The sequence below is a fragment of the Zootoca vivipara genome, chromosome 7, assembly GCF_965207765.1.
Source record: "Zootoca vivipara chromosome 7, rZooViv2.hap1.1, whole genome shotgun sequence".
Taxonomy (NCBI): Eukaryota; Metazoa; Chordata; class Lepidosauria; order Squamata; family Lacertidae; genus Zootoca; species Zootoca vivipara.
This window is the reverse complement of record NC_142590.1, coordinates 53103633-53128540: the sequence shown is the minus strand read 5'-3', so window position 1 is coordinate 53128540 and position 24908 is coordinate 53103633. Positions and strand designations below refer to the sequence as shown.

General features: G+C 45.7%; 1 protein-coding gene across 2 annotated transcripts in view; it reads left to right on the top strand.

The window, feature by feature from the left end:
- CCND3 (cyclin D3) overlaps positions 1 to 22724 on the top strand; it is an 80344-nt gene extending 57620 nt beyond the window's left edge. Inside the window, exons 1-5 of one of the 2 annotated variants that reach the window (XM_035121862.3) lie at positions 938 to 1853; positions 4357 to 4572; positions 12215 to 12374; positions 13192 to 13334; positions 20788 to 22724. In XM_035121862.3, the coding sequence (XP_034977753.1) occupies positions 1665 to 1853; positions 4357 to 4572; positions 12215 to 12374; positions 13192 to 13334; positions 20788 to 20958 (879 nt within the window). In that variant the 5' untranslated portion in view covers positions 938 to 1664 and the 3' untranslated portion in view covers positions 20959 to 22724. Of the gene's footprint in view, positions 1 to 937; positions 1854 to 4356; positions 4573 to 12214; positions 12375 to 13191; positions 13335 to 20787 lie in introns of those variants that run through there. The other variant, XM_035121863.3, reaches the window with a different exon arrangement.
- The last annotated feature ends 2184 nt before the right edge of the window (positions 22725 to 24908 follow it).

Sequence of the window (24908 nt, the reverse complement as noted above, 5' to 3'; positions counted from 1 at the left end):
CTCCTGTTCATCTGTGCACACGCAATGACGGTCTCAAATGTTCACACTTCAGCTTAACTGCAGTGATTATGGATTATGTTTTCAAATTGGATGGAATCTGGTTTGAAGGGAAACACATCAAACAGCATTTGTCAAGAAACTACAGGATATGGGCTATGGGTAGCATCACTACCTTCAACACTTCAACACTTCAACTTCAACACTAGCAGCAGCGGCTAGTGCAATGTGTACACATCCACTGTATTTTGATGCATTCCCCCCAAACCAGCTAAGCTTCAATCTGAATTGAGAAAATGAAAGACTTGTGTTTTAAGCTAGTAATAAGTACATAGCCATTGCCCACTTACTTGGACACCACATATAACCAGTGCTGGATTACCCAATAGGCAGACCCAGAAGCAGGGGTGCAAAAATAATAATTGTGTGTGCGTGTGTGCATGTGCACAAGGAAATCAGATCCTGTCATATGCTGCTATAAATTTATGGGATTTTTAAACTTTCATTTCATTTTAGTTTAATTTTATTTTGTATTACATATGGGGGGCACCATAATATTTTCAGTGTTTAGGGCCCCTAAAGGTCTTAATCTGGCCCTACATATCTCTGAGAACAAGATTCCCTTCCCTGCATAGATTCTGCTTTGTTTCCCTAAACCAGCAAATTGGCTACATTGCTGATATAGATGCCAGAGGCTATCACAGTATTTTCTGCTGTTTTTGCTTTTTGCAGCTGCAAACATTTAGCCATTGCACCACTACCAATTTACAACCTCTTTTTTTTCTCACAGCCTTGAAAAGAGGCAAAACAGCAGCTGCAGAATGCAATGGGAGTATTGCAAGATAGCATGGCAATACGGAGCCTTTATCAGCTCCATTGAGAGATCTGGGATTCCACAGGGACATAATCCTATTCGTGGGAACCCCGCCTTTGGAACCACAGTGGGCGGCGGGGCTATTGCAGCCAGAGCCGTCCTCAAGGCCCTTCCTTGGAAACGGATGTTGCGCCTTGGCCATTCTGCAGTACGGCGCTTCCTCCATTCATATGGCAAAGCGATGCGCAACAATGCCTGGCGGCATTCCTCTCCCTGCCAAGCGCGCACTGCGTGATCCCTAGGAATAGAATATACCCCTGGCTTGTCAGGAGGAGGCAGGAGCGTGAGGTGCAAGAGGTCATATAATGACAATGGAGAAAGGGGGGGTGCAGATCTGAAAGCCTCTGTTGCAAAGAACATTCTGGTAGGGGGAAAAGAAAGTTTGCAGGGGTGGAGTGGCAAGGAGGTCTCTCCTCCCCTATGATGGCAGCTGCCTCGTGTGGCCTGGAGGGAGGCATCAGTCAGCCTAGCAGACCAGACCTCCTCCTTCCACCTTCCCGAGGAGGAGGAGGATCCGGGCCCCAGCTCCGCCTCTCCGCAGATCTCTCCGCCGCATTCATTCGCCTCTGTGCAGCCGGGAGCCTGGAGGAGCCTAGCCAGGGGGAGGGGAGGCTGCTTTGCTGGGCTCGGTGTTGCCGCTGGGTGATCCAGCCTGCTCCCGGGCTGCGAGCGCGAGAGGAGCCCTCCCCTCCCTCCCTCCGAGCTCCCCGCGTTGCAGCAGCCAGATCCCCCCACCACCGGCACTTCGGATCATCTCCGCTCCTCCGTTCTTCCCATCCCCGGATCCGGACACATGGAACTGCTGTGCGTGGAGGGGGTGATCCGGGCCAAGCGGGATCCGCAGCTGCTAAGGGATCGCCGGGTCCTACAGAACCTCCTGAGTCAGGAAGAGCGCTACAGCCCCCGGGTCTCCTATTTCCAGTGCGTGCAGAAGGAGATCCAGCCCTACATGCGGAAGATGTTGGCTTTTTGGATGTTGGAGGTCTGTGCCGGGATCCCGTTCCCCCCTCCCCCTCATGCCTTGCTTCGTCCCTTCCGCTCGCGGGATCAGATCCCGGCTCGCACGACACCTTTTCCCTTACTACTTCCCACTAAGGCCGGGTTTACTCTGGAGTAAGGCTCTCTGGGTTGCCCTGGGCGAGGACATATAGGAACGCAGCCCGATCCTGGGAGTGCTTACTCGGGAGTAAATGTGCAGTTCAGTGGAACTGGCGCCCCTAGGTGAAGTGCGCGTTGGATTGAGGCCTTGCGATCGGCTTGATCCGGCGGGAGAGCCGGGATGGGGGAATTCAACCTCTTCTGAAAACGGGGTGGGGGACGTTTTGGAGGTGAGGGGAATCGAAGACGTATTATAACCGGAACCGATGCGTCTTTAAACAGGCGGGTACGTGGGCCAGCTTGCCTGGGTTGGAGAGAGGCCGGTGGGTCGTGATGAGAGTGGATAGGAATGACTGAAGCAGAGCTCAAAGAGGCCCGTGTGTCCCTCTCCGGTTCTGTCTTTCGGTGCAGGGGCAGTTCAAAAGCACCCTGGCATGCACCTTTCCTCCGCAGTGTGCAACGTGACCTCTAGGGGTCGCCAGTCGCTCGCCCGGTTCGTGCGCAAGATCATGGGGTTGATTAATCTCCCCGCAGTTAAAATCTACAAATTGACAAAACGAGGCCAGGATGAAGGGAGGCTGCGAGTACACGATGCCACAAATCTTCTCCACCTTGACGTGGGAGGGGGGCTATTTTAAACGTATTGCATCAAAAGTAAAAGTCGGGTAAAGGTTTGTTCCGTATGTCAGGCAAATAAATGTTGTGGGTAGTATCAGAAATGGAACTGGGGTAGGTTCGCTGCCTTTATTCATGTTGGACTGCTCTGCAGCTTTGCCGCAGGCAGAGGTTCAACAGGCAAAGCTTTCCCAGATTTGGAAATGGAGAGAGCAGTACTTGTTGAAAAGCCTGTGGGAGACAGGGCTGTTATGCTTGCCTTGCAGTTGGTTTATTTAAGAGACAAGTGCTGTGTGGATGCATATATTCCCCCCTTCCCCCCTCCTCCTCCCTGAAAACGATTGCTTTTGAAAAGTATTCAGAATAAATTGTCATTTGTCCTGTGTGTCAGGAAGTTAATAAATTCAGGCTTGTAAAAAGTAGCTTTCCCAATTGCCTGTGGCAGGTAAGAGTAGCCTCCATAGAGAGTAATTGATTCCCCAAATCACACTTTTTAGGCTGTCCTTGTGGGCAGGTAGAGTAATAAAGAGTTTTTGGTTTCTGAAGTATGAAATTTTGTTGGTTTATTTGTAGGGCTGGGCTATTGTTTTTAAATTTCATAGATATTTAAAACGGATGACAGATTAATATCAAAGGCTTAGAAAGTTCCTCCTCTATTGCACCCATTTTACAGAAGTGTAAATTCCTTCAATGTCACTTAAAGAAAAATGATGAAGCAAAAATGGCAGCAAATCCATACAAAAACTGCCTCATAGGATATAGGAAAACTGCCAGCAAAGAATAATGGGCTTCTGCAAAAGGAGAAACCTCAATGTTTCATTTACTAAGCTGATTTACCAGTAATTCAGTGTGGGCAGCGCCTTGGTAACAGTCTAGCCAGTGGTCGGAATAAGGGACTGGAAGTCAGAAGTTTTTTTGGTTTGCATTTGAGGAGAAAGGTCTTAGTTAATACTGTACTGTCTTCATCTGATGGCTTCCTTTGGGCAAGCACCATTCAAATCAATGGCTCAAGTCTTAAGCAGTTGAAGGTTGGGCTCATATTGTTTTGCAGCCTGAGGAATTTGGGATAAGATGGGTCTGAATGGTTGGGCTCTTACTCATTGTGTGTGAAATGCTACCAGCATTTTCAAACCCCAACTCCTCACTCTATATTCAAAATCTGAAACATTTCGACTTCTGCACTCTGTTCATGGAACTTGAATATATGGAATCTGAGGGTGCTCAATGCCTCTGCTAGGTAGATGCTCCAGGGATTGTTCTATTGTTGTTTTTATTAATGTTTTTAGTTCCCTTGCGTTTGATTGGTGGAAGTATTAATAAAAAGAGAGGCTTACTAAGTTGGTTTGTTAATATGCCTATTTTACAGAGCAGTAAATTGCCTCACTGTCTCTTCAAGAAAAATAAAGAGGTAAAATATAAATCAATAAATCAGAGTGCAACATCAGCCTGGTTTAAGGCATTAATATCACAAATTCACCATATGACATGGATATTTCCTGTTAGAAAATGCTATGAATCCTTCTCTAAAGAACTGAAAATTACAGTACCTGAGTGTCTTGATTGTGTCGACTTTTGTGTGTTTTTTCAGGTTCCTATGGAGAAGGGAACTATTCCCATTTTATAGAAAAGATAGTATGGCTCAGTGAAGTCCCTAAGTTTGTCTTGCTTTATCTTTGCACTTTGATAGCAACTATTTTTGAAACCTTCATACAGAGGCTACAGTGGATGGCTGTTTTTTATTTATAAACCCTCTCTTTTGTTGCTTTTGTCAGGTTTGTGAGGAACAGAAGTGCGAAGAAGAGGTTTTCCCCTTGGCCATGAATTATGTGGATCGTTACCTGTCCTGTGTCCCTACCCGCAAAAACCACTTGCAGCTTCTCGGGGCTGTGTGTATGCTCCTGGCCTCCAAGCTGCGAGAAACCATGCCTTTAACAGTGGAGAAACTCTGCATTTACACAGACAATTCCATCACCCCACGTGAAGTTTTGGTAAGCTGCTTCTTCCTCTTCAGTTACAAGATTCCTTCTCCCTGTTTCAACACGCCTACTTTCGCTGCCACTTAATCATGGATTGGCACTCTACTTGCTGTTTTCCATGCATCCTGTATGTTTCCTTTCTCCTGCTACACCCAAGTAGACACGATGCTTTTCCATGCCTGTGGGAACCACCATTTTTCTATTCTTGATTATGTCCCCATTGTAATAACTCAGCTGTTGATTATTTTGTATGCACAGTTCACCTGAGATTTCACTAATCCCGTTTAACCAGGTTTGTTCCCAATGCACAATTTATATTGGAAAGAAGCCTGTGCCTCTCATATTCTCTTGCAATGAGCAAGGAATTGTGCGGGATGCAGTGTTTGAAGAGACACACTAGCTAACCAATTCTATGTGGGACAGAACACGCTACTCTGAATCTAGTAACTGTTTGCACTGTCCCTTTGATGTTGGCTGCCCTGGAATGTTTGGGACAAACACTGCATTTTGCAGAGGAAGCAAAATCTGATTTACCAAACTAAACAGTCATTGTTGAAATGCAGACATTATAGCAGTATCACCATTGCCAGTAGCAGGTCTAGTTGTGAATCAGTAGCATAATGAACAGGCATAAACGTATCCTATGGATAATGGTACTTCTTCAGTTAGAGCTTCCATAAGTATGGACAGGATGCTCTGTTCTCAAGGTATGGTCATATTCTCTGGTGCTGATCTGATGGCAAGTAGTTTCTCTACTGACAGGTAAGTCATCAGTTGTTAGACTAAGGCTGGAGTTCTGTACCCACTTACCTGGATGTAAGCACTGTTCAACTCAATGGGTCATACTTCTGAGAAGACATGCATGGGATTCTGCTGTGAGCACTAATCTAAATTTTTAGCCATTGATGGGTGCACTGGTTAATAACCTAACAGTTCTTTCAAACTGCAGACTTCATATTAATGCAATGCATGTTCTGAAAATGTTAAAAAAGGAGTCCAAAGATTCTCTGCTGCTGAGTTTTCACTGGGTCTTCTGACTGAACCTTTTGGATTGAATGTGGCGCTGAACTTCTAGAGACCAAAAGCTTCTATTAGGAGGCACATTAAGTTCAAGCATGAGTTGCAGTGTTACTTACAGCGCTATCTTATGCATGTTTGCTAAGTCCTGCTGCGTACAGAAGGCCTTCCTCCCTAATAATTGCATTTAGGATTGAGAGCCTAATTAGGGGTGAAAGATTGGCTGGTGTGTCAGGGCAATGAAGAGCAAATCCCCTTGGGAAAGGAAAGTTGTGTCTTCTCATTGAGGGACTTCTGCAGGACTGCACTCCTTTGACATCAGCAAGATGGATTGATTTAAATCAGGGATGTTTAAAGCACCAAAGCAAAGGTACTGAACAACTGATTTAAACCAATTTTTCAACTTCCCAGTTCAAATATTTCCTGAACATTGGTTGCTTTTAAACATTAAAACATAATCAGTTTGCCACTAAATAGGGCTTCTGTACATAATACAACATCTCTAGTCTTGTTTTTATAATCTTTAGGACAGCAGTTTCTGTTTAGCTTCATAAACATGTAAACAAAATCATGTACATAATACAAAATCTCTGGTTTCCCATTTTCCACTACAGAATTTGTTTTTAGGTATGATTTTCTGCTTTGCTGTCCTTGTGCACATGTAAGGAACCTAAGCAAAGTTGTTTACTTGAAGACTACGTAACCAGGATTTTGCTTAAGCAAGGGCTGGTAATTTTGCTTGAAAGGCTGGGGGTAAATATTCACAATTTGCACAATAATAAATATAATGCATGGCCCATTGGGTCATGCTTAAATGTTTGGTTTCCAAAGTACAGTGTTTTGTTCTTGGGTCATTCTTAATAGAGAAGTAGGTTAACAATATTCTTCATAAAATGTGGTGGATTTACTTTTAAAAGATGATGAGTGTAGCCTTTTTATGTGCTTGTTTGCATTACATTCAGATACCATTTTATATTGTGTGTGTTTTAGATGATACTTAATATAACTGAAATCCAGGCAGAACAATCCTAAGCCTAAATTGGAAATGTGGGGGGCCACCACATCCCAAGCTCTGCTGCTTCTGCTGACCAGGGCAAAAGGAGGAGGCAGGTTGTCTTTCATTTTTTGCTGCACCATCTCTAGACTGGCACAGTTGAGGGCCCCATGCCAGGCCCCTTTCATGAGAATGGAATTGCTTAGGATCCAGCCCTATCCCAGCCCTGTAACGCTCAGTTTCAGGACCCTACCCTGGCGACCCCTAGCAGAGTAGCATTCAGTCTGCCATGTTTTGTGCAACAGTGGCAGCTACATCCCAACCCACAGATTGTGGGGCTAGGCTTATGAAGCTAATTTTTTGTAATCTGATTTAAATATTTTAAAATCTGGCTTTATATATACAGCCACTTTTTTAACTGCAGTGCATGTCACTCAGTGTGCCAGATGTTTTTTTTCAGAAAGGTTGCCTATAGAGGCAAACATTGGTAATCACCACCTGGTTGGAATTTTCTGAAAGGAGGCTGAGATGATCTGTGAATGACCCTGTCTCTGACGAATTAGAATGTGTGGGCAGAGAAGAACAGAGATATGATGTCAGAGCAGTTAGGATTTTTCTTAATGCAGATGCAAGCAGGGGAATCCCCATGGCTTCCATGGGCCTTCCTTTTTGGTACAGGCTAGGTGGTTGCAGGTTTGCTTATACAGAAAGCATTGCTGGGTTTTAATACACCGGGGCTAGTCAATGTAGTACCCTCCAGATGTTTTGCCCCAGCCAGAAGGCTGATGAACAGGGATTATGGGTATTGTAGTACAGAACATCTGGAGGGCACCATGTTGGCTACCCCTGTATTACGTATTCATGGGGGTGGGGAGGTTCTGCCCCGTTAATGTTCAAAGGTTTCTCTAGCAAAGGTATCTAGGTCTGCTGTGAATATAAATTTCATACTTGTCTGTACCTTTGCTCCTAATCTTGTGGGATGGGCCATGCAAGCAGTTCCTGTTCACTCATGAATGTCTCTAATTCATCTTGATATCTGACTGGTTAATAATAATAATATTAATAATAATAATTAATAAATGCCACCCACCTGGCAGGGTTGCCCCAGCTACTCTGGGCTGTTAATACTCCTTTGAACCTGTAAAGATGGAGGATGTTGTAAAAGCAACAGATAGCCAAGTATAACCATTGCTGCTAAGACAAAGATTCTGCTCATTGGGTACTATAGAGCAAGAAAATAGTTGTAAGAGGAATGAGAAGCTTCCTCTTGACTCAGCTTCCTCCCACTTCAGTTAGGAGTCCAGACTAGGCAATGTTCTTAGGCCAAGTGTGTCGATCAGATATAAAGAAGCAGCTTTCAATGTTTTGAGACTGGCCACCTTTGCCCCTTTGGAAAAGTCTGCATTGTGGCCATATTTCTGGTTGTGAGCTACAGCTGCCTGTCTCCGGGAGTAAGAAGAAAAGGTGGGTTTCTCTATTTAAAGGCATCACACATGCTAGGAAGTGGATCTTTAACACAAGATGAACCCAGAGTCGCTGTACGTTGCCTAGTGCAGAAACAACATAGATTTCCATTATTAGAAGCCAGTGGGTGAACAACCAATGCGATGGGAATTTGTCCCTTGATCCTAGACCTGCCCTTGAAACACTCTCTGGTCTCCAGGAAGGGACTCTCAAGTGATTCCTGTTCTGCTCTTGGAAGATCATAAGTCCTGGGAAGGGTCAGTGACTCCCTTGGGTAATGCTTGGGTGGCATCTGCCCCTGGGACTGAGAGTGTTAATGCTTCACTTACACAACCGCAAAGATCTGCTACTTCCCTCCTGTGTGCTAATAATGCCCCGTGCTTCTCTACTTTCACAACGGGGCAGTGAGAGTGATCCAGGGATAGGAAGGAGAAAGCGTCTTCATCAAGGTTTGGACAATGGCTGCATCCTGGTGACTATCAGGATGTAGCATCAAGCCAGCTCCTCAGCCGCTCCTGGAAGGAAAGCCGCCTCACTTTCCCAGTAGGTCAATTTCCTCTTGCAGAAGAGGAGGATGCCTGCTTGACAGCCGCTCAGCATTCAAGATCATGATGAAGTTATTCTTAGCAGAAGGAAATGATGCAACAAGGAATTTATCCACTTGAAGGAAGCTGGGTTTCCGTCCATGGCTATTATCTAAGTTGCCTTGCACTTCATTCATTCAGCCAATTTGCTGCGTGCACATTTAGCTGCAGAGATGGCCAGAGGAGCATTTCATGTCAGCAGGTCACAAGGTCTTTGGCTTGATGGGATCTGCTTTCAAAGTTCATTCAATAACCATCAGGTGTGCCTAGCACTTGGGATTTTTGCTCTCAAAGATGCTCTGGACTGCTCCATAGATATCAGAGACTGTTTCTTCCCAAAGATCGTAAGCCAGGGGTCCCCAAACTAATGCCCAAACCAATCACCTTCTAAATCCGGTCCGCGGATGATCCGGGAAGCAGCATGTTTTTACATGAGTAGAATGTGTCTTTTTATTTAAAATGCATCTCTGGGTTATTTGTGGGGCATAGGAATTCGTTCATTTTTTTTTTCAAAATATAGTCCGGCCCCCCACAAGGTCTGAGGGACAGTGGACCGGCCCCCTGCTGAAAAAGTTTCCTGACCCCTGCGCCGTAAGCCATGGCATCACTATGGGGAGCAACAAAACTTTCCCAGTGTTTTAGAAATCTGTTGGGCTTTGATTGGCTCTTTATGAACTTCCCTGGGCATGAAGTGGTAGAATGAACGGTTCCACTTCAGGTTACAAAGAACGTGTGTATGTCACATTTTTAATGCTCCCTGATATATAACATTTCCTACAAATAGGGAACAAAGCATAAGACTAAGAGAGGGCTAACTTAGGATGTTTTCTCTCTGATACGCTAGTATTTTTATCTATAAAGGCACCACATACATTTGAGCAGAATATTTATTTGTGGTGATTATTTACATTGGAGAGCATTTAAAAAATGGCACCCCTCTGCCTGCAGCCTGACGGTCCACTCTGCTTCTTCAGGATTCTATCACTTCATTCATCTGCCTGCAAAAACCAGACAGCTTCTGTTTCTTAAGGCTACCCAGTAAGCACACTTCTTTTTCAACTTGGTAATGTGGGTGTGCTAACACTACCCTAAGCTATGAAGGGTACTGCTTGAAATTGTTTCCGTTTTCACCAAGGATTATAGCACCTTTAGCTTTCCTTTCTTGCAGAAGAGGCAACAGTACACATTCAACTGAAGTTTCCTATTTCCACAATGGACTCCTTTCCTCCCTGTTTCACTATCCCTTGCTGAGTGGGTTGGGTGGCAAACTGCATCTGGGACAGTTGTCCTTTTCTGCAGTTTTTTTCCCTGCTAGTGTCATGTGTAGATATGCTGTTTTTGATGTGAAGAAGGAATCTGTTCCATAAATTAACGCATGGTGTAAAATTGCACTGTCAGGGTGCCTTTGGGACATCTTCAGAATCAGGATTTTAAACCCAAAGAATTTAAGAGGCACCTCTGTGACGTAGTGCTGTCCATATATCTGTGGCTTACGGTAGCTGCTACCAGTACTATCCCAGTCCTGGCCACCATGTCTCCCAAGTGGCTGATTGTGCAGCTGTAGGAAACATGGTGGCTGGAGCTGGCCTAGTGGCAGCCACTGCAAGCTTCCAGAGAAACATGGGAGAAAGAAAATGGGTGGTGAAGGCAGGCAAGAACCAGAGAGCCAGTTGGAGATGCTTTAGAGGCCTGATGCAGCTCATCGGCTGCCTATTGAGAAATGTCTATAGAGGAAGTTGTGGTATTGAAAGTAAACTAAGGGTCCCATGGAAAAAGATGTAGAAAAAAAACCGATGAGAAAGCAGGGGTAGGCATGCGCCGAGTATATTCCAGAACGTTGTGTGTTTAGCCCTGTCCAAGATTCAGAAGGGTTCATGTGCAAATTTTACATAAGTTGCCCAGGTCTGTATTTTCCCCCCTCCAGGGATTTTGATACAGAAGAAATGCAAAACTGCTCTTGAATCGCTCTGGGATTGATCCAGAGTAAATTAGTTGCCCTTGGGGCCCCAGTAAAATCAACACGACTTGTTCCCATTGAAGCGAATGGGATCTAACTGCAACGTACTCAGTTTGGATCCAGCTCTCTTGAGTTTAGAATGCAGTTTGGGCTTTAGGCACAAAATATGCTGATAGGGCAAATTGGAGAGGAGACACATGCATGCAGAATGCCACAATTTCTCCCTTAAATGGCTTTTCTCCCTCAGGGAGAAAGTGGGTGTTTGGGGTGGGGGCTTTCTATTCACAGCTATGCAAGCATTCAGGTCCCCTGTCTCTATCTGAAGAACTGCAGTGGTAGTTATGTAACATCACTGCTGTCCGGCATGCTCCGCTTTCTGTTCTGTGTTGGCGGTTGTTTTCTTTTAAGTGACCCAAACTGAGCCTGTGAAGTGTCAGGGGAAAGTTCAGGAAAAGGATGTTTGCTGTTTTGAGCAAAGTGCAGTAGCTCCTCTGTTCCATTTCCATTTGCCAGGGTTGCTTCTTCCTACAACTAAAGCAGTTTGGAAACTGCCATGAACTGGCATTGCTACAAGTGGAAGGAGGCGATAAAAGCGGGATACCTTTTTAAGCAAAAGGGGAAGGCAGCTTCCTTGCTGCTCACCCCCAAAGCACCTGAACTTCTGAGGTGTTGGGTCTTAATAATAATTAAAATAATAATAATTTTAAAATACACATGCACACCTTGCATCACGGAGTTTCTGTGGGCATCATGGACTGGTGAATGTTAGCCAAAAGTGAAGTTTGCTCTCCACAGGGCTAGTGCACCAGTCCACTTTGATGTGTCTAATTGACTGTATTCTGTGCTTAGATGGGAAATCATGGGTGGGTTTGGATGTTGTATAGCTCTGCTTTCTCCTTAAACCTGTAAATTCATTCCTTAGGAGAGTATGTAGAGGGGAAGAGAGTGGTCACTGCATACCATGAGCAATAGCAGAAGACATACTTGCCTGCAGTTCCAACTAAAGGGCGGAAGAGGGCAGAGAGCAATAGGCCACATTCTCATGTCACACTCACTATAGTTCTGTATGACATGTATGGGACAGAGTGAGCCTCATGTTTGGCCATTCTCCTGTCCGGCCATGTGGCCAGGGGGAGTTCAGAAATGTTTGCCCTCCACTCTTGCTTGACTCCTGTTTGTTGTGTCATCCAGACCAGCAAACTGAGGTTTATACTAACTGCAGTTACTTTCAAACAAGCCAGCTAAAAACCACGGTGGCTGAAGCTGGCTTGTTTAAACTAACCATAGTTCTGGGTCTGGACAACATAGCATTCTGTGGTTAATTAAGAGCAGAAGTTATGAAAGGAGCATTGTAGAAGCCTGCAGTTTTTGGCTAATACATCAAGCCACTGTGTGATCTCTGTCTTGCAACAGGATTCAATATATTCCTATCTTTATGAATAGTAGCAGATTCCACATTATCTCCACAGGACTATCCCAGCAAAGCAGGTCCTTTGCATCCCCGATCATTGACTGTTGTGACCTTTTGTTGATATGTCTTACGAAATACATCATGTGTCTTTTGAACCACTGTTTTGTAGTGTGAAGTTGGTCAAAAAGGCCCATTCTGTTTTAACACTCTCTTGTGTTTTCATTCAGGACTGGGAGTTTTTAGTCCTCGAGAAGCTAAAGTGGGACCTAGTGTCAGTGATAGCCAATGACTTCTTGGATCATATTCTCCAACGGCTCTCACTTCCCCAGCAGAAGGTGGACTTGGTGAAGAAGCATGCACAGACGTTCATTGCATTGTGTGCTACAGGTATGTGGTGGCCTTCCCTGGAATGGTGGAGCATAGTTAAATTACAGGGCTAAAATGAAACAGAACTTGATTTTTATCCCTAGCTATACTAAACAAATTATCAGTAGCATCTTAGGATGTCATTTTTCAGAGAGACGCAGCTTATTCCCATTGATACCAGAACCCTTGACCTCTTTGGTTTCTCATGACTGAGAGGCAAGGATGATGAATATTAGACAAACTATTGTTTATAAGGTTTCCTAGTTGAAATATGTCACAAAAAGCCACATTGCATATTAAAGACACATCCACCCCAGCACTCTGCTCACAGAAGCATCTAGCATTTGGCTACTAAAATAATTAGCTCTCCCTTTGATAGACTATTGCAGAGTGCTGTTTTTGTTTGATTTGAATGAGAATGCAATGTGTAAGCCCACGAAATAGAATGGTAAAATCCATTTGTCCATCTGAAGTTAACGCCCCAACACAATGGGGGGTGGGAGCTCCTCTCAACTCACTTTCTTCCTTCACATGAGAAATGCCTGAAGAGGACTTAAGTGTTCCTTGGCCAGGCCACTCCTGGAAAACCTGCTCAAAATGTTCTGTTGGCAAACTATTTCCGTAAGTGTAATGGATTGCGTGTTTTTAAGATACTGTAGCTGGATGATGGGAAGCGAAGGCCTAGGACCTCTCAGGGGCAACAGGAAAGGCCTTGATGGTAATGTGTTTGCTTGTGGGGTGCTGCTGTCATCACACCTTTGCTGGAAGCTGCAGTGAGCAAAGAATTGGGGTCGCCCTTTCTCCTGACACCCTCTCGTCTTCCTCCTGGAATTTGTAGATTACACATTTGCTATGTATCCCCCATCCATGATTGCTACTGGAAGCATTGGAGCAGCAGTCCATGGCCTCTCTACCTCATCCGATGATTTTTCTGGCGAGGAGCTCACGGAACTGCTTGCTAGCATTACTGGCACAGAGGTGGTGAGTATGTGCTCAGTGGGAAACAGGACTCTGGTGCTGGGGAGTTGATCCTGTCTGTATTTTGCTGTTTGACTCAAGGGAAGTTTACTCTGGCTTCATCTGCCCCAAGTCCAGAGATCTTGCTTTTACTTATGAAGTGGCATTTGGCATCTCTGCAGAAAGTATTGCATGGACTTAATGTGCTGCATCTTCTACCTGCCGACCTCTTTGTTTTAGAGGCACACAACAGCCATGAAATAATATGATGATGATTATTTCAATCCAACCTTTACATTAATTAGATGTCCAAGGCAGCTAATAAGGCCAGGAAAACCTGCAGCAATGAATAGAATCATAGAGTTGGAAGAGACCACAAGGGCCATCCAGTCCAACCCCCTGCCAAGCAGGAAACACCATCAAAGCATTCTTGACATATGGCTGTCAAGCCTCTGCTTAAAGACCTCCAAAGAAGGAGACTCCACCACACTTCTTGGCAGCAAATTCCACTGTCGAACAGCTCTTACTGTCAGGAAGTTCTTCCCAATGTTTAGGTGGAATCTTCTTTCTTGTAGTTTGAATCCATTGCTCCGTGTCTGCTTCTCTGGAGCAGCAGAAAACAACCTTTCACCCTCCTCTATATGACATCCTTTTATATATTTAGAGGATACATTGTAAAAGTACTAGCATTAAGTCCAGGAAGTTCCTGAGCTGCAGCCACCTCTTTTTTTAAGTGTACAAAGCACATGAGGAGACATATGTTTGGGGAGAACCTCTGCTCCGTTCATCTTGGTGGAGTAGCTGCTTTTTTGAGAAGAAAAGCTTCAGGACTGAAAGTTGCTGTCTTATTTTATAACCTAAGTGCACACCTGGGGCATGTATCTTGAGCACTGCACTGTGAAGCAGGAAGGGCCCATTATAACAGAGAGAAATAAAACGGGGAATGGGACAGACATATGCAAGATCGAGCAAGAGGGTCTGTGGCAAGGTAAGGCAATTTGGGGGCATATTTCCTTAACGTACTCCATGCCAGTGACTTACAGTGTAATCCTCTGCAGAAGCTGGCCCTCCTTAGTTCATTGGCCTTGCTCTGCAGTAAGTGTGTCTTAGAATTGTATCTTTAACCAGCCCCCAGGGCCCCTTGCCATATAAAAATCATTCATTTCATCTGAGAAGGGTGCCTTATTAGCAAAATTTATAATTCATTTGATTGTAAATAGAACCCCCCTCGCGGTTTACCAAAAACAAAAACGTGGAAATTGTTGATAAAATACAATGTCAAAACAGGTATTTAAGTACTTAGAACCGTAATTAAAGTTACACTAAAACAAATTAAAATATATGTCAACAAAATTGGTTTTAGCAGATACGCTATTTCTTTTTCCATAGAAATTCACAGCTGTACATGTGGAGGGCTCTTATTATTACATGCAGGCACCAGAAGGGCATGGTCGGTGGGAACAGGGCTAGCAGATGCAGGTCCTCCTTTCACTCATTCACTCACTTAGTGCATGGAAGGGGAGAGAGAGAGAGATGTCTGAAAACCCCTATTGTATCATGTATTGTGACATTCCCCCTTGGGAATGTGTCAGTCCCCCTTGGATGGATACAGCGTGAAAAGTTGCAGTGGAAGGAGCAGGCCCGGCTCTAGGGGTAGTGTCGGTGGCGCCGGGCCGGCAGTAGGGCACTGCGCCCGCCCACCAGGGCGGGGGCGCCGGAGCGATCTCCGTGCCAGGGCGCCCGACCGGTTTCAGACTGCCCTGGGAAGGAGAAATCTGGGCAGCCCAGAAGTGGCACGAGGGCAGTTCCATGACCTGTGTTATCCCATTAGACAGAGTGGGGAAACTTTTTCAGCCAGAGGGCTGTGTTCCCTTTATAGACAGCCTTTCAGGGGCCACATAGAAGCGCTGGCCCTGGCCAGAGGCAAAATGGGTGGGGAACCGAATGTAAATTTCACTTTTGTACTGCAAGCTATAGTCTACAAACATTTGTAGCCCTCTTTATCCTCCATCCAGACAACCAGGAAGTATTATTAAAGGATGCACTCCTGCAAATGCTCAGGATACAAAGCAGGGCCAGCTAGGGGTGTGGCCTGAGGAAACTCCTAAGGACCTGGCAGAGAGGTCTGGAGGGCTGCCTTTCTTCCCCACCCCACCCCTGCTGTAAGAGCAGCCATTCCAGCTTGTGACGTCAAGGACAATGAACCTTTTTTCAGCAACTTGGAGACTAATTACTTAACTTGGCATGAGATTCTGCACGGAACAGCTTATTTCATCATGTCCGGGTATCCATTGAGAAGAGCCCATTCTTTCTTAAACTCCAGTCTGATGCGGAAGGGCTGCATCCTCCAGAAACGGAAGACACCATTGGCTTTCTTCGCCTACTCAATGCAAAGGCTGCATGGTTGGCAGGCTTTCCTCTCTATCCTTCCCTTCCCTCCTGATTCCCAAGCTAGTGTTCACTTCTTGGTCCAGAGCCAGCGCAGGTTTCTCTAAAGCCCAGCCACGTTTCCCAAATGTGCCGTGCCAGCTCCTGGCCCGCTGCTGAATGTGTGATGGCTGCATGATGCAGGTGGCTCTCCCACCGATGGCTTGCATGAGGTCCCAGATCAATTGCTCCTCTTTGTCCCGGGTACACAGGAGGCCTTTGAAAAACAGCCATTCACCTGAACGGACAGGTGTTAGGGATTGGGCTGGCCAATGGGGAAGGAATAGAACCAGCTTAGCATCTGTCCATGTGGCATGGTGTCAGATTCCTGTCAGGGGCAAGTATGGAGTCCAAAGAAGTTCATTTCAAGCAAAATTCCAGGGCCCTCCCTGGGTGCCAGAGGGGCATCAGAGAGGAGGGGGAAGCTGGGCTTTTCATGTCTTCCGCTACCTGGCAAAAGCTGAAAGGCGCGGAGCAAAGGCTCTGGGATTGGACCCCTCCCGCAAATCCAGCCGTCGCCGCTTGACAGTCGTGGAGCAGAAACTTGTCTCTTGCTGGGTTTTCTTTGGCTTCTTGCCCTAGTCTCTGAATTGCCCGCAGTCAGCTGCTTGCAAGCTGCTGCTGTGAATGAGGCGGAGTTTGAATGCTGGTCCTGTGAGCACAGTTGATCGAAGACAGCAGAGAACAGGTGGGAGGTGAGGAGAGGATTACAAAAGTGACCCATAAAGAGCAGATTAGAAGCACTAAAAGTAGCCAGGGCTTGGTGCCACAAAGAAGCTTGGGCCTAGCCTACGTTGGAACGCTGAGCTTATCTTGCTGGTTGGGTCTTTCCCTTGCCCAGTTCCTTTTGGCTGCTCTTCCGCTCTTTGTGTCTTTTTGAAGTTAATTAGAAGGCAAGCTCGGGGTGAAGATGCCACTGTGGTGTCCCCTGCCATCTCACCTTCCATGCGTAACAGGCTTTTGCTGAAGGTTCAGTGGGTAGGGGCTTCAAACTGTGACTGTTCTCACTTGGTTGGCCCTCTTGAGGTGAAAATGCTACTTCATATTAAATAAGCATACATCACTAAAATCTGGGTAGGCTTTCTGGTATTTGTATTAGGCCTGCTTCATTTTAATAGATGCTTCCATGATGTTTTGCCTCCAAAGGTACCAGTCCAGTTAAGATGCTGTGCTTGGAGCCCACCAAGAAGTTTGGCTAATATCAGTCAAAGGGTTCATGGTTTGGTTGTTTTGCTGGTTACCTCTTGAGCTGTTGGTTACTGTGCAGGTTCCAGTGACCCAGATAGTACCTATTTTCTTCTCTGCCAGTTCATCTTCCATAGTGAACATGCATCCTCAAGGCTAGATAACATCTTCAGTCGTAATCTTTGATTTCTGCTGCATTCCAGTTTTGCTTGATTTTTACTTGGAGTCAGGAGAACATGCCCTCTGCATCTACTTCAGAACATGAGTTTAGGTTGCTAGTCTGGGACTTTGTACATACTGTCCATAGCTATTCAATCTTCCTGTTTGGGGTATCTGTCTGTTGCAAGCCACATCACCCGGCACAACTTTTAAAATCCCAAGACTTGAGTTTTTGTTCTCATGTTTCTAGTCCTCAGTGTCAAAGAAAGTTAAGTGTGAGATTGAGGGTAGTGGAGACCGGCTCACAAACGAAAAGGATGCAGAATAGTACTTGTGTGATCTGAACTTATCTTATGCCTCCTATATCTTCCCCACACCTGCATGCTTTCCTTTCTTATCAATATGTCAGTTTCATCCATTTCATTAATTGCTTTTCAGGGTTAGCTGAGGATAAAGATATTTAGATACGAATTGCTTTGTTCATTGGTGTTACATCACATTAACTAGCATGTTACTTCCCACTCTCCATCCCCGAGTTGCCCCATGTCTTGTGCTGGCATCTCTTGCCTGCAACTCACCAGACACTTCCAGAAGCTCAGAAACATGCTTTGGAGGGTCAGTTTGAATATTTATGCCTGGCAATAGGCCATGCTGTTCCTGTAGACATACAGTACAGCACTGGTTCATCATAGCCACATTGCAAGGTCACAAGTTCTTTAGAAGGATGCCTTCCATCGGTTCATCAGTGCTAACCCGATGGCCCTCCATATGTTTCTGGCCTTCAGCTCTCATTCACATGGCCAGTGGTTAGGGATAGCATTATCTGGGGCGCCAAAGATATTAGCTGCCTTGTTCTCCACTGAGCAGTAGCACCTCTCCAAGGTACAAGACCGCCCTGAAGAAACTGGAAATTCAATTTGGGGTTTTCTTCATACAACACATGCGTTCTACCGCTCTTAAAAGTCCCTCTGTTTCTGAACAGTGCTGGAATCCCCTCTGCAAAACAGACTTGCAAGGTTCAATTCACAAAAAAAGCAGCTTTTGGTTCCCATGCACAAACCCTTACAAGTGCTTCTGAATTCCTTTAATCAATCCTCCTCCTTTCATAGCGTTCCTTCCCTTGCACCCACAAACTGGCCAATAAATTTAGAATGGCCTTTGCTGAGCCCTGGCTTCTGTTGGGTGGAGGTTTTAGAGGCCACAGTTACTGGAACTGTCTTGGGGAAGGAGTGTTGGGTGTTGCTATTTTTACTTGCCACATCCTCTGTCAATTTCTAAGAACTAAACGTGGATTCTTTGCAAGATTATGTATGTGGCAGGATCCTGCAAACGGACCCAGCCTCGGGGAGCTGGCTGGGGATCCAATCAGAACCCCCGATGCTCTGCAGTGCAAAATGTCAGGTTTCTTGTAAGCTGGGGCAAGAGGGCGAACCCTGGCCTTTAGAGGAGGTGGTGCAGCAGCGATAGGGTCCATTGGGGCTCACCACCGTGACTCATTGCAAAACAAGAGGGGTTTCCTCATCTCAAATCGTTGCTGTATGCAGCTCCTCCCAAGCATAAGGGCAAGATTCCCCCTTGCATTAACGCAATTGCCTTGGCAGTAGCATTCTCAGTCACATGCAGGCTAGTGCATTCAAAGTGGGGTGGGGTTCAATGTGCTGCTGAATACTTTCTAGTGCTATGACGTAAAAGCAATTAGCCTTCAAAGAAAGTTCTAGAACAGTGGTTCCCAATTAGCTAAGTAGTGCAGACCCCGTTTTCCAAAAGCCATGCCATGGACCCCCTACGTTTGAAAATTTTGATATTTCTGTGGTAGTTTTTGTTTATGTGGGGGGGGGGAAACAGGACACATGTCTTCTGACCCACATGAGAGTCAGAAGATATCCCGGACAATTGACAAGTACGTTCCATGGACCAACCAATTGAGAACCACTGTTCTAAAAGGGTCTTGGGCTTATATTCTAAGACAGGTTTATAGATTATAATGGAAGCTTTGCATGGTTAGGGAGTGGGTGAATGGGGGGGCTGAACATATTGCATGTGTGGAGTAGCTAGGGTTGAAACCCTACATCTTTCAGGTACTTAGTACAGCAATCAGTTGTTTGGGGAGGGAATTTTTTTTGCAATGCCTTACTTGTCCATGGAAATGTTTCCATTTTCTAAATTCCTTAGTCACAAGGATGGGTGCCAGTTGCAAATAAGTAAGAGGCAAGCTTGGCAGTTTTGAAGTTTTTAGCTTTGCATAATAAATATAAGTAAAATAAACACACTAAATTGGATCACTCTGTAGGATAGGGTTGGGGAATTGGGTCTGGCCAGTGGGCCAGATCTTTATCTCCATGCCAAGCCCCCCCATGAGCCAAGTTTGACAGGTGGGTGGGGTAATGCACTTGTCAATCAACTGATGTCACAATGACACCTGGTGATTCCCTTTTTGACTGCGCAGTTTGAAATCAAACCACAAAGGTAAAAAAAGTGGACAGCATTTCCCTCTCACTGACTATCAGCTGATTATTGTTTCTTGGGAAGCACTGGATGCAGAGCTTGCAAATCCCCTTGCACAGGACTTCCCAAGTGCCAGCAATCAGCTGATTAGCACAACTTTGCAAGCCCTGAGCAGAAAAAGCAATGATAATCACTAGGGCAAATGCTGACTTCACATAGAAGTTTGTAAGGCGTGAAGTGGTGGTGACCGACCGGGAACAAGATTTTGGTTGAGTAAAATGTTGACCCCAAGCATACAGAAGCTCTAAAAGGGGAAAAATCTGTATTAGGGGGCACTAGAAAAAAGGACTGACAAACTGCCAATATCATAAAAGTGTTACACAAACACATGTTGTCACCGCACTTGGACTGCTATATTCAGTTCTGGTGGCCACATCTCAAAAAGGGTATCATAGAGCTGGAGAATGTTCAGAAAAGGGCAACTCGCTAAGTGAGGAAAAATTACAACATTTGAGGTCTTTTATGGTTAGAAAAAAAGGCAAGTAAGGAGGAGCAGGGTAGAGGCGTATTAAATTTTGCAATGTGGAGAAACAAAAGAGGTTGCATGTCTCAGAGTTACAGCTATGATGTTGCTCTCCCGTCCTGCTTGCAGGCTTCCCAAATGCACCATGTTGGCTACTGTGAGATCTCGATGAGCCTTTGGTCTGATCTAACGGGCATCGTAGTCTTGAGAACTGCAGACTTGAGACTATTGCCATTGAATTTTTTAATAAATATTTTCAAAAGGCTCCAAGGGACTCAGAGAAGCCACATTCAGACTCAATATTTGCTAGATGTGTGGAGGCACAACTGTAGGGTAATTTAACCTGCTGGAATTCATATCAAAACACTATTTTTTTCAAGTAGAGGCATAGTCTCTGCCATCAGGTACTGGTCACCTATATAGAATGCTTGAGCCTGGTTTCAGGCTTAGGATACAGAACAAGGAAAAGGTATTTTTAACCCTACTTTATAAGACCTTCCCATTCATACATATCTGAGAATAATAGAATAATCAGAACTCTACTAGGATGCTAGTTGCCCCGCAAACCCCTTTGCATAAGCTTGAAGAAGGAATTCACTGTGAATGTGCTCCTTCCCTGGAGTGAAAAGCCTTTCCTCAGAACCAACCAAAGCATAGACGTTTGAAGGAGCTCTGTTATTGCTGCAGTGAAAATTTAAATGGAAATGAACAGCACTCCCTTCCTCTTCTCTTTCCCAGGACTGCCTGAAAGCTTGTCAGGAGCAGATTGAGGTTGCCTTAGCAGAGAACCTGAAACAGACCTCACAGACTCGGCAAGAGTACAGCCCCTCCAAGGATGCCGCTTACCCTGACAGCCAGGATGTCAGCCTGACCAGCACACCTACGGATGTCACAGACATCAACCTGTGACCAGCCCCTCCCTCTAATCACCCAGCTCCCAGCAAGTAGAACTTAACGCAGGAAAAGAAGCCTCCCGGAACATTCTGCCTGTGCAATGTGATCACTGAAGAAGAAGGGGAGTGGGAGAAAATGACCCCATGAGCATAACCTTTGGGTCTTGGAGGAATGGCGTGGGAGGGACTCCAAAAGGGAACAGGCCCCTTGCAGTTGGACTGTTTCTGCCTTGCTAGCCTGGTTTTTCAAAGGATCGGGGGACCTTCCTGTGGTGTTTTGAGCCATGCTTGCACTCGGGAAGGATAGGTGAGCTTAGCGTCAGTTCAAAAGTTCTTCAGTTTGGGTTTGCTTTGTTGGAGGACGCGCTGCTGATCACTGCTGTTTTGTCCCAATCTTTGCTGCATGCCTGTTGCATGTGTGTCGAGAGAGAAAACGCACTTTTGTTATATAGACCGCCTTCACCTTAACATGAGGAAGTTGAAACATGGACCTGAGACGTCCTTGGCTGAAGCCGCTCTGCTCATGCAGCCATGTGTGGGCACCTGGGAGAGAGAGAGACCAGGCTATATTTAAAGTCCAGAACTGGAATCTCTTTACCAGTCCCAAGGAAGTCTTAGCTCTCCTTTGATTATTAATAGCAGCACAATCCATTAACCCTTCAGAGTCTTTTAGCCCGTTCAGGACAAATCAGTGGGTTTTGGCTCGCTTTTTGTAGGTGCTTGTCAAGTGCTGCTTTCCATATGAAACATTGGGGGTTGGGGAGAATCCCCTCTTCACTAGATACCCAAGGGGGGAATTTCTACTTGCTGCACCAGTTGCCTTCTCTTACTCCTGTGAGACCAGAGTTACTTTTATTTATTGTAAGGATCAAACCTTACAAAGCCACAGAGCACGATCAGCTCAGTAGGGTATGTTGTCCTGATTCATCCCTTTTGCCATATAACAGAGTGCCTTAATGTCCTTCCTCGTCCTCCTTCATGCCTCTGGGCTGCTTACTTTGATAGTGTCAAGGTCATTCCCAATCAGAGTACACCCAACAAGTGCTGCTATACTTGTATGTACAAATCCCTCCTGTCTTCACTGCCAAAAAAGAAATACAAAAGGGCAGGAGAGCTACATGCAAGGGGTGGGTGATGGAGGAGAAGGAAGTCCAGCTAGACGGAATATATTCTGAGCAAGTAATAAGGGGGTTAAGAGTGATCTCTTTCCCCTAAAGAGTTTACAATATAATGAGCTGCAGACTGCACTGGACGAGAGAGTTGTATTGTTCTTGTGTGTTTTGTTCAGGAAAAAGGTGTGTATGTGTTTTTCCTAAATGCTGCTTTTATGAGAGACTTTAGAAACCTTTGGTGTGGGGGAACTGTAGCAATGGGAGCAAACTTTGTCTTTTGAATTCTAGTGGCATTTCATTATTCGACCCTCCAGCTGGAAAAAGAAACATGAACTGATGCTACCTAAAACACCACTGGAGACCTTGTCACCTTGGCCAACAGGAAAAAGCCTCTCTTTTACTATGTTTTTGCCTTTTCTTTTCCCTCATTGTGCTTACGCCGATTAGTCATAATTAATGTGCTATCAGCATTTCTGATAAATAAGTCTATTGGAACAAGTTTGAAGACAAGAGGAATGTATTTTATAGATACATCCACCCAACTATATATTAGAGCTTTGAATAAAGTTTGTCAATATGAGATAGTCACTGTCACTCGAAACCCTCCTGTTAAGGAAATTGTACCTTACTGATATTTTACCATACTGCAATAAAGCATTTTTTAAAACTGGCACTCTTGCCTTCTTTCCTGGGTGAAGGAAATAAGACTGAAAAGAACCAAATGCATCTAAAAATACAGCTTGCTTGACTTGTTCCTCTAAGAAAACTGGCCTGTTACAACAACAATTTATTATTTATACCCCGTCCATCTGGCTGGGCTTCCCCAGCCACTCTGGGTGGCTTCCAACAAAATATTAAAATACAGTAATCCATCAAACATTAAAAGCTTCCCTAAACAGGGCTGCCTTCAGATGTCTTCTAAAAATCTGGTAGCTGTTTTTCTCTTTGACATCTAGTGGGAAGGCGTTCCACGGGACTGGTGCCACAACCAAGAAGGCCCTCTGCCTGGTTCTCTGTAACTTGGCTTCTCGCAGCGAGGGAACCACCAGAAAGCCTTCAGCGTGGACCTCAGTGTCCGGGCAGAACGATGGGGGTGGAGACGCTCCTTCAGGTATACTGGACCGAGGCCATTTGGCGCTTTAAAGGTCAGCACCAACACTTTGAATTGTGCTCTGAAACTTACTGGGATCCAATGTTGGTCTATCAAGACTGGTGTTATGTGGTCTCGGCAGCCGCTCCCAGTCACCAGTCTAGCTGCCGCATTCTGGATTAGTTGTAGTTTCTGGGTCACCTTCAAAGATAGCCCCACATAGAGCGCATTGCAGTAGTCCAAGCAGGAGATAACCAGAGCATGCACCACTCTGGCGAGGCAGATGAAATTGGTAAGCAGCTGCCCTGAACACAAAAGTGACCTGCACCTTCATGGACAGCTGCGAGTCCAGAATGACTCCCAGGCTGCGCACCTGGTCCTTCAGGGGCAGAGTTACTCCATTCAGGACTAGGGAGTCCTCCACACCCACCCGCCTCCTTTCCCCCAAAAAACGTACTTCTGTCTTGTCAGGATTCAACCTCAATCTGTTGAGAATAAAAGAACGCTTTCTTGATTTCTGCCTTGCTAACGTAATCCACTTTTAACAATTCGATTCGGACAAGCTGATTTCCTTCATAATTTTTCCAAGGACGACCACACAGTTGCTGCTTCCTACAAGCTATACAAAAGAAGTGACCCAAGACACTGATGCAGTCAGCTTGCCGGCCATCCTTCTGCTCTACCCCAAGCCACTCGCTGCCCTGGCATAAATAAGAGCTTTCTCCTTAGCTTGACTTCTTTCTCCAACCCGAGACCCATCCTTGCAAGTTTGTCTTAGGCACTAGGCATGGGAGATCTCCAGCTGTTCCAGCACTAGGCAGCTTCAGCAGGCTCATTTACCAGCTCTGCATGGAGTTAACAGCTTTCGCCTGTGACCGCTTCGGCTAAGTGATGCCAAGTAGATAGATGGGAGACGTGCAAATTGTTCTGTAATCTGCGCTTGGGCAAGAGGCTGTCCTAGGGGACATCTTCCAGCGCAAACAAACTTGCTGCACAGAGGAGCCACTCAACCAAATCTCCCCTGGAGCTAAAAGCTGTTCAAAACCAATTACTCTTCTCTACCCAGCTGCTGCTGGAACAGCACACAGCGCGTCTGCTTCGTGAACATGAGCATCAACGCTCAGACATTTAATGCAGCTCTAGGGCTGCAAAGCACAGGAGGCCAACACTGCTGGCACCTTACCAATAGGAGAGGTTTGCCCTCAGAGATCCTCTCCTTGTTAACAAAGGTTAGAAACTTGGCTGCAACAGGACCCTGAGCATCTAGAGCAGGCATCCCCAAACTGCGGCCCTCCAGATGTTTTGGCCTACAACTCCCATGATCCCTAGCTAACAGGACCAGTGGTCAGGGATGATGGGAATTGTAGTCCAAAAAATCTGGAGGGCCGAAGTTTGGGGATGCCTGATCTAGAGCAAGGATGGGCAGCCAGAGGGCAGCACAGAGCCTTCCTTCACTCCACCAATGGCCTGGCAAGTCCCCAGAGAGCTGTGCCCACTTTTCCCCACTGCCTAGCTATCAAGCTGGGAAAAGATTGCTGTTCCCATGCTGCTAATAGAGGGAAGCCAAGGAAAAATATACCGTGGAAAGCAGCCATTATGGGAACAGGCTTATTAGAGCACCACAAGTGATTGTTCACAGCTGTTTGTAGTTCTCAGGGGACACCTCGAATTCAGCAGCACAAGAACCTAAATATTGCTGCAACTTGAATTGTGGTCCAATTTACCAGACCATTTTAGTAATGAGGGAGGAGGGAAGTGGTGGGT